Below are 13768 nucleotides of genomic sequence, written 5' to 3'. Positions count from 1 at the left end.
TGTATGTGAAAATTTCATATTAAAAACATTCAGAAAATGGACCCAACTAAGCAAGTCTAATCTTCAAACCATTCCTTAAGAAAATAATAGCAAGCTTAATACTACTATTCTCTTGACAATCTCTTCAGCTGTGAATTACACTCAAGTAGAAAGTGGGTCTTTTTGACCAGGAGAACTCTTCTCCTCATTGCCATCAGTATAGTCTGTGCTCTCCAGCTATAAGACTGTGTCTTGCATATTGCTTTAACAGCCACACAGGATGATTACACTTTTTTGACCTCTGTGGCAACACAGTGAAATCCTAATTTTCTTAATATGTGCATGTGTGTACATCTTTCAAATCTGAGGGCATTACTCCACAGCTTACATTAAGCATGAAGTAAAGAGAAGCAATTAGTTCCCTAGAAAAAATAACTGCAGCATACTTTATATGGCATATGACGCAGATATTACCTCATGGTTTAAAATAAAATTCTCTGATTTTTATAAAACCTGAGGGGAATCTCATCAGCCAGAACAATGGCCTTGTAAGAAGTTACCTACACTTGAGTCATACTTAATTTGTACTTGCATGTAAGTTGGCATACTGAAATTTCTCATGTGCAGAAAAATCCAGCCTCCCTGTGGCTTCTGCTGAGGGCCTTCTTAAATGGAAAGACTTTATTACAAATGACTGAAACAAGAAAAGAAAGGACAAGACATTACTTGATTGCAATCCAAATACTTAGGGTAAACCCTAAGTCTTCCTGCTGCTTTGGGGAGCTAATGATCAAGAAGCCAATACTTGCAGAATGAGAACTTTCTCCCTGAAACTAAGTACACGATAACCAGTGCTACACCAGTAACAAATATGAAACACAATAAGGTAAGAGGAATAGGCAAATGCTGATATAACACAGCATTGTAGGCATGTCCTTATGGTGCTACTCTGCTACTGAAATGTCCTGTTTCTGATCTGGAAGTGATTCTTAAGCAAGCTTAAGAATGTGGTGGAGATCACCTACAGTAATCTCAGCTTATTTTAGGACCTTAGCATGCGCTGGCTTCCTCACAATCAGCTTTCAGCTTTTTTATGTTCAAGACAGGTTAATTTCTTCTGTATTTAAAGTCAGTTGCTGGGAGCAGAAGAAAGAAATGTATGATAGTTTTGTACGAACCCTGATAGCACATCCTTGACTTTAAAGTGTTTAATGGCTCCTTGTGATACCCACAAATGCAAACGTGAAATGGAAATACAGGGAATAAAGTCTAAGGGGAGGAAGAAACACTGACAAAAACAGGAACACACCTTCAAACTGCCGACATTAGGGAAAAACCTGCATTCAGAAACTAAAAGCAGAAGATGGACTGCTGTGCAGAAGTTATATAGCCAGAAAGGGATGTCAAGAAATTTGATACTGCCTGAAACAGTCTTGCTCACTGGTGAAATTAGGGCTCTCAAACAAGTATAAATCTTTGAACTGGAATCAAAATTCTTGATAAGTGCAATTTGAAACCGAGTTCTTTTCCTCCCAATGGCCCAAGGTTTTCTCTCTGCAGAAATAAGTGGACCTTATAACTATTGCAGCAATTTAGTTAAATACTAGACACATGGCTGGGGTGGGGCATGGTGGTGGAAGTGGTGGGAGAAATCTACTACAGAAACAACTCAGCAGTGCTGTTATCTACAAAATCACTGAGGAATGTGTAGTACCTCCTATCTGCATCAGTCACAGCTGGAAGGAAAGCTCTGTTTAATCTGAAGGTGGTTACCCCTTTGAGATTACTATAATTAATTCTTGCCCAGAAAGGGCAATTTCTCTTAACTATACTCTTTGCAAAAAGAGCTCTCATATTTTTTTTTCCTTTCACATTGACTCTAACTACACTACTTAAACAAGAAACAAAAAGAGGAACAAATGAACACTGAACCCCTCTGAGGAGGAACACTTTTATGAAATCTAAAACTGCATATTAAAGCATCTAGGTTTTGTACAGAACTTACGTAAGTCTAGCAGCACCTGGTGCTAATGCCAGCTTTCTCACTTAAGAAAAGGACAAGTCCTGCTTCACCCCTTGAGAAACACTGCTATAGGAGAATGTACAGGTCTAGGGGGTAGAGTAGACCAATTCAATGCATTACAGGTGACCTGACCTATCCCTGTAATCCTATCAACTGTAAACTTTGTGGTGATTGGTTTTTTTTCAAATTGGAAAAGCATCAGTTATGATTTGAGAAGTTGTGCATTTGTGCCCATCTTTGACATACAGTTCTTCCAATGTATTAAAGTAATTTTGATGGCTTTACTGGCACCAGGTTTATGTCTTTCATAAAAAATATAGAGTAATTTTTACTCTATATTTTTACTCTATCTATAATGGAGAGTGTGTCATGTAAGAACACCTGCTGTAGGAAAGATGGAGCTAAAACTATGTCACCCATGAGAGCCACCATCTATCAGAGATAAAAAAGAAAAAAGCTTCTCCAAAACAGCACCACAAGGACAGACTAGAAAATGCCAAGTACATCTGGCAGCAAAATGCTTAATCCAAACCTGAAAAGCAAAACAGCCACACACAAGTAACTGTGTAGGGCATAGTACTCACAGTAAGATATGACACATGAAGAACAGGAGTGAAGAGATAAATTAATATGTTTCTGTAGCAGAGAACAACTGTGTGTCAAAGCACACCATGATCTTCCTACTTATCCACATCAAGCAAAGAGGTGGCAGAATAAAAGCATTGTCTACAGACATCAGAGGTAAACACTAATGTATGAAAACAAAGTGGTAGAAGTACAAATGTAGTTACAATAGGAATGTGCATGTTGGGTAAAGCTAAAAGAAAAAAAGTGAGCCCCCAAAAGAATTGTATCAGGAACATCCATCAAGAACTTTCACTTATAAATTTACAAGTTGCACTTTCCAATAATGTTTCTTTCCAAAATCTCTAACTTCCAATATCTTAAGACTTATCAGTTTAACTGTGACCATTTTGCCACATTATGCTTCTGTGCTTTACCTGATTTTGTTGGCTAAGAGTATAGAGCTGCTATACATAAGCACCTTGTAGGAGTAAAAGACTGTCTTCACTTGCTGAGAGGGAAATACGCATAAATAGAGGTCAATCTTTTAGTTTAGTAAGACTATACCAAAGAAAAATCAGAACTGCTGTGAAACTTTTTCTACTTCTGTAATTCCAACTCATAAAAAAATAATACATCTAAAAAAAAAATCACCATAATTCCACAGCAATAGTTACAAACACTTTCTCAGAAATGTATGCCAATTGCTAACTTACAGATATCCACAGTAATGTAAAATCAGATAATATTAAAGACAAGTCTTTGAAATCACACCACTAAGGACACTAATTGCACAGAAAAATATTTTTTGTTTTGATCATAATACTCGACTACGTAATTTTCAAATTTTTAATTCTCTAACATTTTAAGTAAAATGCTTAGAGTCGCAGATATGGAATCCAAACTTAGCATAGAGTCCAAAAAGTGCATTAAATTGTATCTATTACGTACAAGAAACAAAAAGTCCTCTCTGTAAATCAGATGCAGTTATGTACTAAAACTTTTAGAGTAGAAATAGCTACTGTAAAAAAGTGTTGTGGAAATCTACATTTAGTTAATATTTAATATACTCTGCATCCTTCTACCTCAACCTTATATTTCACAGATTACAGTATTTTTACTAATCTCAGTATCAAAATTTAAAATAATCAACTAATTAAAAATTTTACTTTTGAAGCTTAACTTACTGCTTTAACACATTATTACCAAAAAACTTGCAGAACAATTTCCCAAGCAAACGAAGCAGTGCAAAGCCTGCTCATAAATACAAAATCCTTTCAAACTCAAGGTTTCCCACCCACATTGCAGGCTCTAGAATTTGTTAAGACTAGAGAAGGGACAAAAAAAACCCTAAACTAACTTGGAAAAACTCTACCCTTAATGCCCTCTTCCTCCAGTTCCAGATTAGTTTCAAGCCCTCAGTCACAAAGTTCTCAATAACAAATCTATACTATAAGTGCAGATCCAAAATTTTGTGCACAATTACTCTATTTCGAATAAAATAAATCCAAATTAAGTAACGTAAATTTGCTTCAATAGGAGCTCTCCTTCAGCTCTATTTAGAGGAATTCCATATCCACCAGAAATATTTTTTTTAAAAAAATTTTAAAAACCTTACTTGAAAATAAAAACTGTAAAAATTTGGTTATATAGTTCTTTACTTTTTCTTATGTAGAAAGGATGCATATTCTTATATAGGAAGATATTCTTATAAGGAGAAGATACTAATACTTCACAAATATTTAGGCATGAAAGACATCATTGCTACCAATGGATTTGCTATATCCAACTGAAAAGCGTTATAATTTTTTTTACTTTTTCTTGGTTGCAATATTGAACTTGCTTTCTTTGATTCCAAGCTTCTTCAAGAAATTCTCGGTTTATACAAAAAAAATAACATGTGATGTCCTCAAAATAGTATCAGGAGCACTTACTCATCATACTTGATATGATAAATAGCTTCTTCATCAGTGTCCATACAGTCTGAATAAGATGTGGAAGGTGTACTGTCCAAACTATTTGCATTTTCTCTAGAATGATCTTGATTTAAGTTTCCATTAGTCCTTTTGTAAGTGCTACCACTCTTCCCTTGAGCTTTACCATTCTTATGTCCCTTTGTTGCTCGGGTAACATTTTCTATATGAGCTTCAAACCAGGCTCCAATGTTGATATCACGGGCATCCACCAATTCATTTATCTAAAAGGAAAATTCAATAATGAGTTTATGCTCATTTTATAAAACACCAATTATTAAGAAAAAAATTAATCTGACAACTTACTGTGCTACTGCTTAACTTTATTATCAGTAAAACAATCAACTATAATAACTACTTGCAAGTTCAAGTAATATGCAGTCATAAATACTTTTATTTGCATTTCTAGTATTTTATTGTTCTTCCTTCATTAAAATCTAGTATAAATATAAATTAAATGTCATTTTAAAAAGCAATGCTAACCTTTTTTTCCCTTCAAATTCAAAAATTTTCCTGATCTCTTCCATTGTCCTTTTCTCTTGTTTCACCCACTGTTCTTTATGGCTATGATAAGCACACAGAGTATTAAAATACTAGCTCAAAACCAAAGAGTTTACAGACTTTCCTGAGCCTCCAACCTGGAATTATTATTGAGCTTCTACCTTTCTGTCCTGCGAGATTTTTGTAATCATTAAAGACTCAAGGACAGATACGAAAAAAATCTAACTAGATGTCATGGTTTGAGAGGAAGTAAGTTTTCTGGGATATGCTGTGGTCACATCAATAGGTGTTCAGATTTGAATACTGGCACCTGGTGTGACCACTGGGGACATTGGATACACCTCTGAGAACACAGGGGTTAAAAGCAGAGCACTCCTGGGGGAAGCTCTCTTGGGTTCCAGTGAGGAGAGAGTTCGGATCTCTCCCTGGTCCATCTGCCGCCGCTGGGCAGCCATGCGGCCGGGTGAGGTAGGCCGGGCCTGGGACAGAGATGGGAGGTGAAGAGGCCCTGGCATGGAAGGGTGGGAGAAGCACCAGGAGGCGGCAGGCAGCCCCGCAGGAGGGAGAGAGAGAGAGATAGAGAGAGAGAGAGAGAGACAGAGAGAGAGGCAGCCCCGCAGGAGGGAGAGAGAGAGAGACAGAGAGAGAGAGACAGAGAGAGAGAGACAGAGAGAGAGAGACAGAGAGAGAGAGACAGAGAGAGAGAGACAGAGAGAGAGAGACAGAGAGAGAGAGACAGAGAGAGAGAGACAGAGAGAGAGAGACAGAGAGAGAGAGACAGAGAGAGTGAGAGAGAGAGAGACAGAGAGAGAGAGACAGAGAGAGAGAGACAGAGAGAGAGAGACAGAGAGAGAGAGACAGAGAGAGAGAGACAGAGAGAGAGAGACAGAGAGAGACAGACAGAGAGAGAGAGAGAGAGACAGAGAGAGACAGAGAGAGACAGAGAGAGACAGAGAGAGACAGAGAGAGACAGAGAGAGACAGAGAGAGACAGAGAGAGACAGAGAGAGACAGAGAGAGACAGAGAGAGAGAGAGAGAGACAGAGAGAGACAGACAGAGAGAGACAGAGAGAGACAGAGAGAGACAGAGAGAGACAGAGAGAGACAGAGAGAGACAGAGAGAGACAGAGAGAGACAGAGAGAGACAGAGTACAGCCTTGTGCCTGTGACTGCTACCTTGTGCTGGCAGCACAGCCGAGAAAGAGAAGAAGCGGGGAGGTGCAGCAAGAAGGTGTCAGCCACTGTGGGAGCTTTGGGCAGGCAGAGCCTGAGCTTTTAACCCTTTTTTGGACAATGAAAACTTTGCAGAACATTAACCCTTCCTAGAAGAGTGATAGAGATGAAATGGAAGAAGGAAATGTGCAAGTGTGAAGGTCTGGGCAAGTGAAAGATGGCAGAAGAGTAGAGAAGAATCTTAGGTGGGAAGAGATGATAGAGTGGCCTTAGCTGGACTTTTCTTGTTACAGCCATGGACAGAACCATGTTTCTGTGACAAGAGACTGCATCCAGGGGGAGCCAATGGCTCAGAGCCAAGAGGGTTCAATGTTGAGACCCCTTGGCCCCAGGAGGTGAAATCTGGGGGGGACAGGTGTCCCAAAGGTGGGACTGTGCTTAAAAGGACCCTAGAAGCAGCCCTGGTCCATGTGCAGTGGTGAGAGCACTGGGCATGGAAGGAAGAGGTCACGATGGCAGATGTTCTCCAGGTGGTGCCACAAGTGACACGGAAGCACACGAGGTTTCAGCTGTGTTTCCTGGGGAAGCCTACGGCACAAGAAGGATTCCTCTCCTCTTGATGAATTGAGAATTGATTATCTAAAGGATTGTGATGGACTGAGAGTTGAAATCTGAGGGATGGATGTATTGGAATTCGGTGGGGGAAGGAGGAAGTGTTTTGGAAGGTTTCCATTTTCCCTGTGTGTTTCTTTTTACTTAGAGCTGTAGTTTAGTTAATAAAGTTTTCTTGATTTTTGAGTGGGGGCATGCTTTGCTTATTCCTGGTCACATCTCACAGCAGACACTAGGGAGAATGCATTTTCATGGGGGCACTGGCATTGCGCCAGTGTCAAACCATGACACTAGATTGCCACCAGAGTCAGCCAGAATGTTATGACTGTAAGAAATGGAACTCATCTCCAGAACTTCTCCCTTCTGTACCCACAGTATTACTACTGGTATTAAGCAACCGAACCATTTTACTATTCTAAATCTTGTTGCATTTTCTCAAGTCTTCAGATAATAAACAGATGTTCCCTTAATAATACTGAGAATGCTGAAATAAAATATTTTAAAAACACTTCAACAGCACATCACCTATAAAATTATTAAAACAGAATTACTGCAGATTAAACATCTTTAATTATCAATATGAGACACATGCAGATATGCATATACATAATACACATATGGTTTAAGCTACAGTCTTTGTCAGGTACCAACATTGTGCCATTCAGATACTTACTCTCACACACTCCAAAGGCTAATCTCTAACATATGAATAATCTTATTGTATTTTCACAAGAGCAAAATTCAACAGGTTTTAGTATATTTAGAGTAAAGCAATCCTTCAGTATCTGAAAGCACAACTGACAGCAGTTCGAGCTAACAAGTTTATCCCATTAAAGGAATTCCTGGCTTACTCTTGCCATTCCTCTTCTTCAGATAACTTCCCAAACCTTATGTTTTGTTCTTCTGCATATGTAAAATACCAACATGTATTTTTATTTTTATTTTCCTAGAATTTCCAGTATTCAAAGTACAGCTTATTACCAGGACGACAATTTCAGCCACATGACAAACAAACCAGAGGAGAGCCATATTTTAAGTCTATCAATCTCTTTTAAATAGATTTTAAATATGATTGATTTTAAATATGAACAGTGAATTCTGACACTTCTAAAAGGAAACTTCATGTCGGCATCCCTATGTAATCTTACATGTTTGAACTAGCTGCAGCTCAGTGGTGCTTTACTTCCTCTTCTCCAAAATACAGCTGAATGAGATACACATTATTAAGGACTCCCCCATCTGCTGCTACTTCATGCAACCAGTTATGCAAGTGCCAAAGAAGCCATGGTAGCCAAGTTAAAATCCATCATATCCAGATCCAGAACAACAAAAACTAGTCATAAAACAATACCTCAATGTAAACTCCCTTAATCATTCCTTTAAAATACATGCATAAATAATTACATGTGAATAATTACACAACATACTTCCCATGCTTGCAAAGAGTAAGAGCAAATAATTACTACCACAGACTCCTGAGGAGCATAATACAATAATTTTGTGCAAGTGGAGTTTGGTTTAAGAACTGTTTTATTAGTAGCTATTTGTGAACAGTATTAAACAAACACTGATTTTAATTACAGATTCCATTTGTGTGGTTTTTTTCTTGGCTAAAATGTTTTTACTGCAGTCAGTGTTTTTTGAAAGAAAAATTCTAAAATGTTAGAATCAGAAAATGAAACACATATGCTTCTGAAAGAGCTTTGTTTTTTCTAACATCATTCCTGCACGCTCAAGTCACTGTTACTATAATTGCTCTCTTGCAACTCATCCTGTTATTCCTCTTTTTGGCCATTGCTTAGACAAGGTAGTGCTGTTCAGTAACATCAGGTCCATCTTGGGATGGTCTCCCAGTTCTTAGACCAGATACCACTAACAATTCTTAGTAACAAGGAACAAGAGTTGCACATAAATCCATCCACTGCTAGTCCTTCAGAGCCCACAGAACTGTATCAGATGTCTGTTACAACTGGACTATAAAACAAGCTACAATATTCTCATTTATATAATACACAATGACCGCATAGAGAAACTCTGTTTAAATCAGTATTTTAACCATCTAACAATAATTTATTATTAACTTTTAGTTCCAATACCAGCTCTACCATTTTTTTTAATAGTTTTTTGAATTGCAGGTTCCATACCAACTAACTTTCCTTCTGGTAGCTGAAATCAGAAAGAGAGAGCAGAGCACAGAGGTTTGGAATATCCACAGCATAGAGTAAGTAATAGGTATCTTGCTGAGTCTAGCTCTGGATGAAGATCCAGCAAGACACAGGACTTTGCGCAGACAGAGTAAATTAAAACATTTCTTCAAGTAACTAAACTACTCCTTATTGTTTGACAATGAAATGCAAAAATCCCTAAATATATCCACCTATTTAGCCACCTAATGTACCTCAGTTCATTAGGCTCTAGGCCTTTTCTACTGACTTGCATTAAGTAAGTTTGCAACCTCTGAACTACAATACTGGGTAAAAAAACATTCTTCAAAGTCTTCAAATACTGTAATTAGAAATTTGTATTCATTCATACTGTTTTCTATAAATAACAAACAGTAAAATTACTATACCCTTAATTTTCTCTAGATATACTGAAAACACATTGTTGACTGAAAAAGTAATACTTCACAAGTAATGAAGGAGAACGTGTTATCATGCTGGAACGCGACATCACAAAAATTTCAGCTGACTTGACCAAACAGGTTTCCTTGAGTATGTTTGCTGATATCACCATTCTCTATTTTCTGTTTTAATCCTGAAAAAAGCAACTAAGAGACTACTTGATATTTAACACATTGAAATGTAATATTCTTGAAAAAAAAAACATTTTAGTACCCTTTTCCTCAGATCAGTCTTTCTCATATTACCTTTAACACTCCTTGATTAATTGTAAATCTTAAGAACTGAAGAACTGGAGCTCTTCCTATTGTAATAAATGGATATAAAAGAAAAAGGAAGCACACAAGCTTGAGTCTCCATATTTAAGCCACTGATTTTGTGACATCCTGATTTCTCAGAGAACAAACAGAAGTTTAACTGAAATTAACTTGCATATGTGTGGCAGCCTCTGTTGTATTAAGGCTACAGAAATTTGGCAAAGAATGAACCCCTTGGTTCATTCTCTGAAGCTGGACTTCAGAGATCAAGAGGGCTGGGTGCCACTGGGCTTGATTCCTGATTAATTCAGCACTATGTCTGGTTGTGCTCAATATCCAGATTGGTCAATAGTGCAGCTCATTGAAGTACCAGGTGGCGGGTTCAGGATTGTCAGTGAGCAATGCACTAACCACAGAGTGTTAATATGTGTCATGACAGAAGGTAACAGTAACAGAGATCTCCTAGCACTATAAACACCTATATGTTAATACACATGTATACTAATAAAAGTTTATATATATATATATATATATTCAGCTATAATAATAAATATTCCCAAACATAAATAAGTATTCATATGTGCGTGAATAAATACTCCTGGGTCTGCTCCAATGCAACTGAGAGGTACAATGCCCACCTAAATGTGCCCCTTCAGGGAAGGAGGAGAGACATTGTCAGCCTATACCAAGCAAGCAGAGGTGTTTTCCCCCTCTGTCTTTTGTCTCAAAAATGCCCCTTCTATATTATAATTTTTGGTCCTACCCAAAAGGAACAACTTCATGTTGCAGGTGAGGTTGTGGTGACTGTGGTCTTACACAGACATGTTCTTTTTTCATCTGCATTCCTAGGTGTGTGAAAATTACTGTGCAAATTGGACTTAATGAAGATCTTAATAACTTTTGGTAAGATTTTACAATTGATACAAAAGGTAAAATAAACACTTTAGTCCATCTGCTGAGGTGGCAGTAAAGGCTCTCTGACCTCTCTGCCTGATAGTCTTTGTGCACATCCTTATCTCCATAAAGAAAACACACTTTTAGCAAGGCTTGTCATACATGGTGTAGGAGGAGTGAGGCAAACGCCTGGTGCAGCTGTTCCTCTGTACCTCACTGGAACAACACAGGGCCATGAGCCCTCTGCTCCATCCTTAGACTTGAGCTAGGTGCAAGATCAGCCAGAGTGTGGCCCAGCTCATGGTTTTCTCAGCCAGATTTGTTAATTCTTCAAAGACTCAAGGCAACACTGTAGCAAGCTGCATTTATGGCAACCTCAACTTCCTTTTTCTTCTCTGTAATTGTGGACATTTTCTAGCAAAATAATTACTGTTATGGCTATGTCTTATCTAAGAGAAACACCCAAAGAGGAGGTGAAAGCTATCACTCCTTAGAGATAGATATACATAGATATATTAATATACACACATTCTACTAAATTTTCAATAAGCTAGCAATCTGGAAACTGCACCTTTTCTGTTTAAATTAAACTTTTGGTACTCTGATATAGTCCTTCTAACAATGCTGAAAAATTCAACAAGGTACAAAACTAAATGAATACTAGGTATGCAATTCCTAAAAAATCTACATTAGAAAAGCTATCACTACATAACATATAGCTTAAAGAAATTGTGTATTTCCAAAATTTGTCTAGTTCTAATGCAGCATTGAATCATTAGTGCTAAAACAATTATTTGGAAAGCTTGAAGAAGAAAGAAGGGTAAAAGCTACATTTTAAACCAGTTTCTTTATTAGCTTCTTTTGTTCACAAGAAAGTATTTGTTTCACAGCTACTCTAAGTTTTTCAATAATCTGTTTCGAAGAACACAGTGCGTCAGAGTTTGAGAACTCTCTTGAAAAGAGAGATTGGTCCAAGGGACATGCTCATGACTCTCCAAGAGTCAGTTTAAATTATGTGAATTTCATTTTAGCCAAACTGAGAATTAAGTAATAAAAGAAAGCAATGAGGATACACTCTTTGAAACAATAAAACAATATTTTTCTAGAAATAAAATTAAACCTGCAGGAGTGAAGTTTGTACATACCTTGTACAATCCAATGCCAGGATCAATGAGAAACGAGCGAGACGATGTAGACGGCTGACTCGGTGATCCACTGTTCGTTTTTTTGACTTTGTTCTTGCAGTTGGAAGCAGCACAGGGATTGACTTCTCCATCCTGATCTGTCACAGATGCAGTGGTAGGAGCTTCAGAATCAGAACGTATCAAAAGCTGAACTATGTCATTTAGTCCAACATTGTAGTCAAATAAAGTGTGTCCATCTTCAAGCTGTCAAAAGAAACGTGTACTTGTAAAACTCTAACTTAAGGTACCTAAGTAGTTTTTAAATCTTTTTTTTATAGACAATAATTGTGCAGACCAGAAGAGGGAAGCCATATCTTACTGATAAATAAAAACCTATGTCTTGAGTATATGCAAACACAAACTCCTCAAGCTAACTGCAACCATAATTTCATTGATTAAAAATCACTGGAAGACTTAAAACTAGGAACAGACATCTCTACAATTGTCACCTACCTACAATTAAGCTGAGAAACACAAAAAAATTACAAATTAGGAAATACAAGAAGCAGTACTGCTGCTTTGCTCAGTTAAATACCATTAATGACCTAGGGCATCTTTGAAGCAGAGATTTGATTCACCTGAAAGTATAATGTATTGCTTCGAGACAGCAAAATTAGTATCAGCTACACTTTACTTCACACTGCAGTGGGAGAAAAACATGCATGACTGAAAAACATGCACTAAAAAACTGACATCTTTCCAAACTATTCTAACAAAAAAAGTTATCTACCCTTTTTCTCAAGAACAGGTGTTATTTTCAACACATTTCATAAATTTTTTCAAAAAGGACAGGTTTCATCAGCTTGTGGGCAGTATCGATACAACAAGAAAGTGGGGGGAAGAAGGAACACGAAAGAAAACAAAGGAGCACCTCTCCAGTTCCTCACTAATAGTTTTCTCTAACATTCAAAGGATCTCAGGATAGACAAAACTGGAATCTATATTTCTTTCTCCAGCCCCTCTGCTTTTTCAAAACAACTCTAAATGGCAGGGGACTGTTATGAACAGAAGCTGACAGTCAATCAATGAACCAGTTCTTGTTCCATGAACTTAAAATTTTGCAAAAAAGTTAACTTTCCTTACTGCAGATAATTACTGTACCCACAGCTGGGACCTGTAAACAGGAGTATTCATTTGAGTTGAAGCTGACACAGCTGTCTGGTCAACAGGTACAGGAAAGAATCTCACTCAGCTGCCCATTTTCAAACCTGTTCAACACACAGCACACAAAATCATACTGAAGATTTTCATGCTGTAACTATTAAAGGAATACAAGTCTTAAAGCAGAAATCTCCAGTAGATGTGATTGTTCAGGTGACTACCAACACCACCTCATATGCCTGGGCCTTCTTCATACTGAGAGGTGAGGTGCTTAACTAACATTTTCCATCCCACCATGTCATAACTGCCTACACTTTTGACAACTCTTTCACAAAGGGCATAGAAGTGCTCTTGCAGTCCTACTACACTCCAGGATTTGTGGCTGTTAATACTAAAAGTATTTTCACTGTTAATAAGTTTAAAGCATTATTCTTATATTCAAAGTACAAAGAAACCCAAAACAAAGACAAAAAGACATTGCAAAACTGCACTGGAGGGGATATCCACCTTGCTACAGCTTCTGATCACCAGTCCAGGCCACATTTAAGATTAACCCCTCCCAAGTGATTTTTCTTGGTTGCAAAATGGTTAAAAAGTTCAGCAGTACATCCGCAAAAGAGACCAATTCTGAAATAAGTAATAAATTGGATGTTATTGGAGACACATAACTGCTCCATTTTTCTGTTCCAACTGGATTGCACAAACTGTGGCAGAGATTACAGTGTAGTTCCTAGAATCCTGTACATAAGGAAGGAATAAGGAAATCTTCCGAAAGCTAATGCACTGGAGAAAGAATGGTAACTTTGCTCCTGGTAGACCAAAAGTATGTAAGCAGCATGCAGATGAGTTTTGCTCCTCTGCCTTTGTTCCTGCTCTCTAAGGACAGG

General features: G+C 37.7%; 1 protein-coding gene across 2 annotated transcripts in view; it reads right to left on the bottom strand.

Moving 5' to 3' along the window:
- UHRF2 (ubiquitin like with PHD and ring finger domains 2) overlaps positions 1-13768 on the bottom strand; it is an 84065-nt gene that overhangs the window by 58181 nt on the left and 12116 nt on the right. For both annotated transcript variants that reach the window (XM_064735974.1, XM_064735975.1), the window contains exons 2-3: positions 11742-11984; positions 4501-4763 (exon numbers count right to left, since the gene is read on the bottom strand). In XM_064735974.1, coding sequence (XP_064592044.1) covers positions 4501-4763; positions 11742-11984 — 506 coding nt within the window. The remainder of the gene's footprint in view (positions 1-4500; positions 4764-11741; positions 11985-13768) is intronic.

The sequence above is a fragment of the Zonotrichia leucophrys genome, chromosome Z (genome assembly GCF_028769735.1).
Source record: "Zonotrichia leucophrys gambelii isolate GWCS_2022_RI chromosome Z, RI_Zleu_2.0, whole genome shotgun sequence".
In the NCBI taxonomy this organism is placed as follows: domain Eukaryota; kingdom Metazoa; phylum Chordata; class Aves; order Passeriformes; family Passerellidae; genus Zonotrichia; species Zonotrichia leucophrys.
Note: the sequence above shows the minus strand (reverse complement) of the source record. Positions and strands in the feature narration are given on the sequence as shown.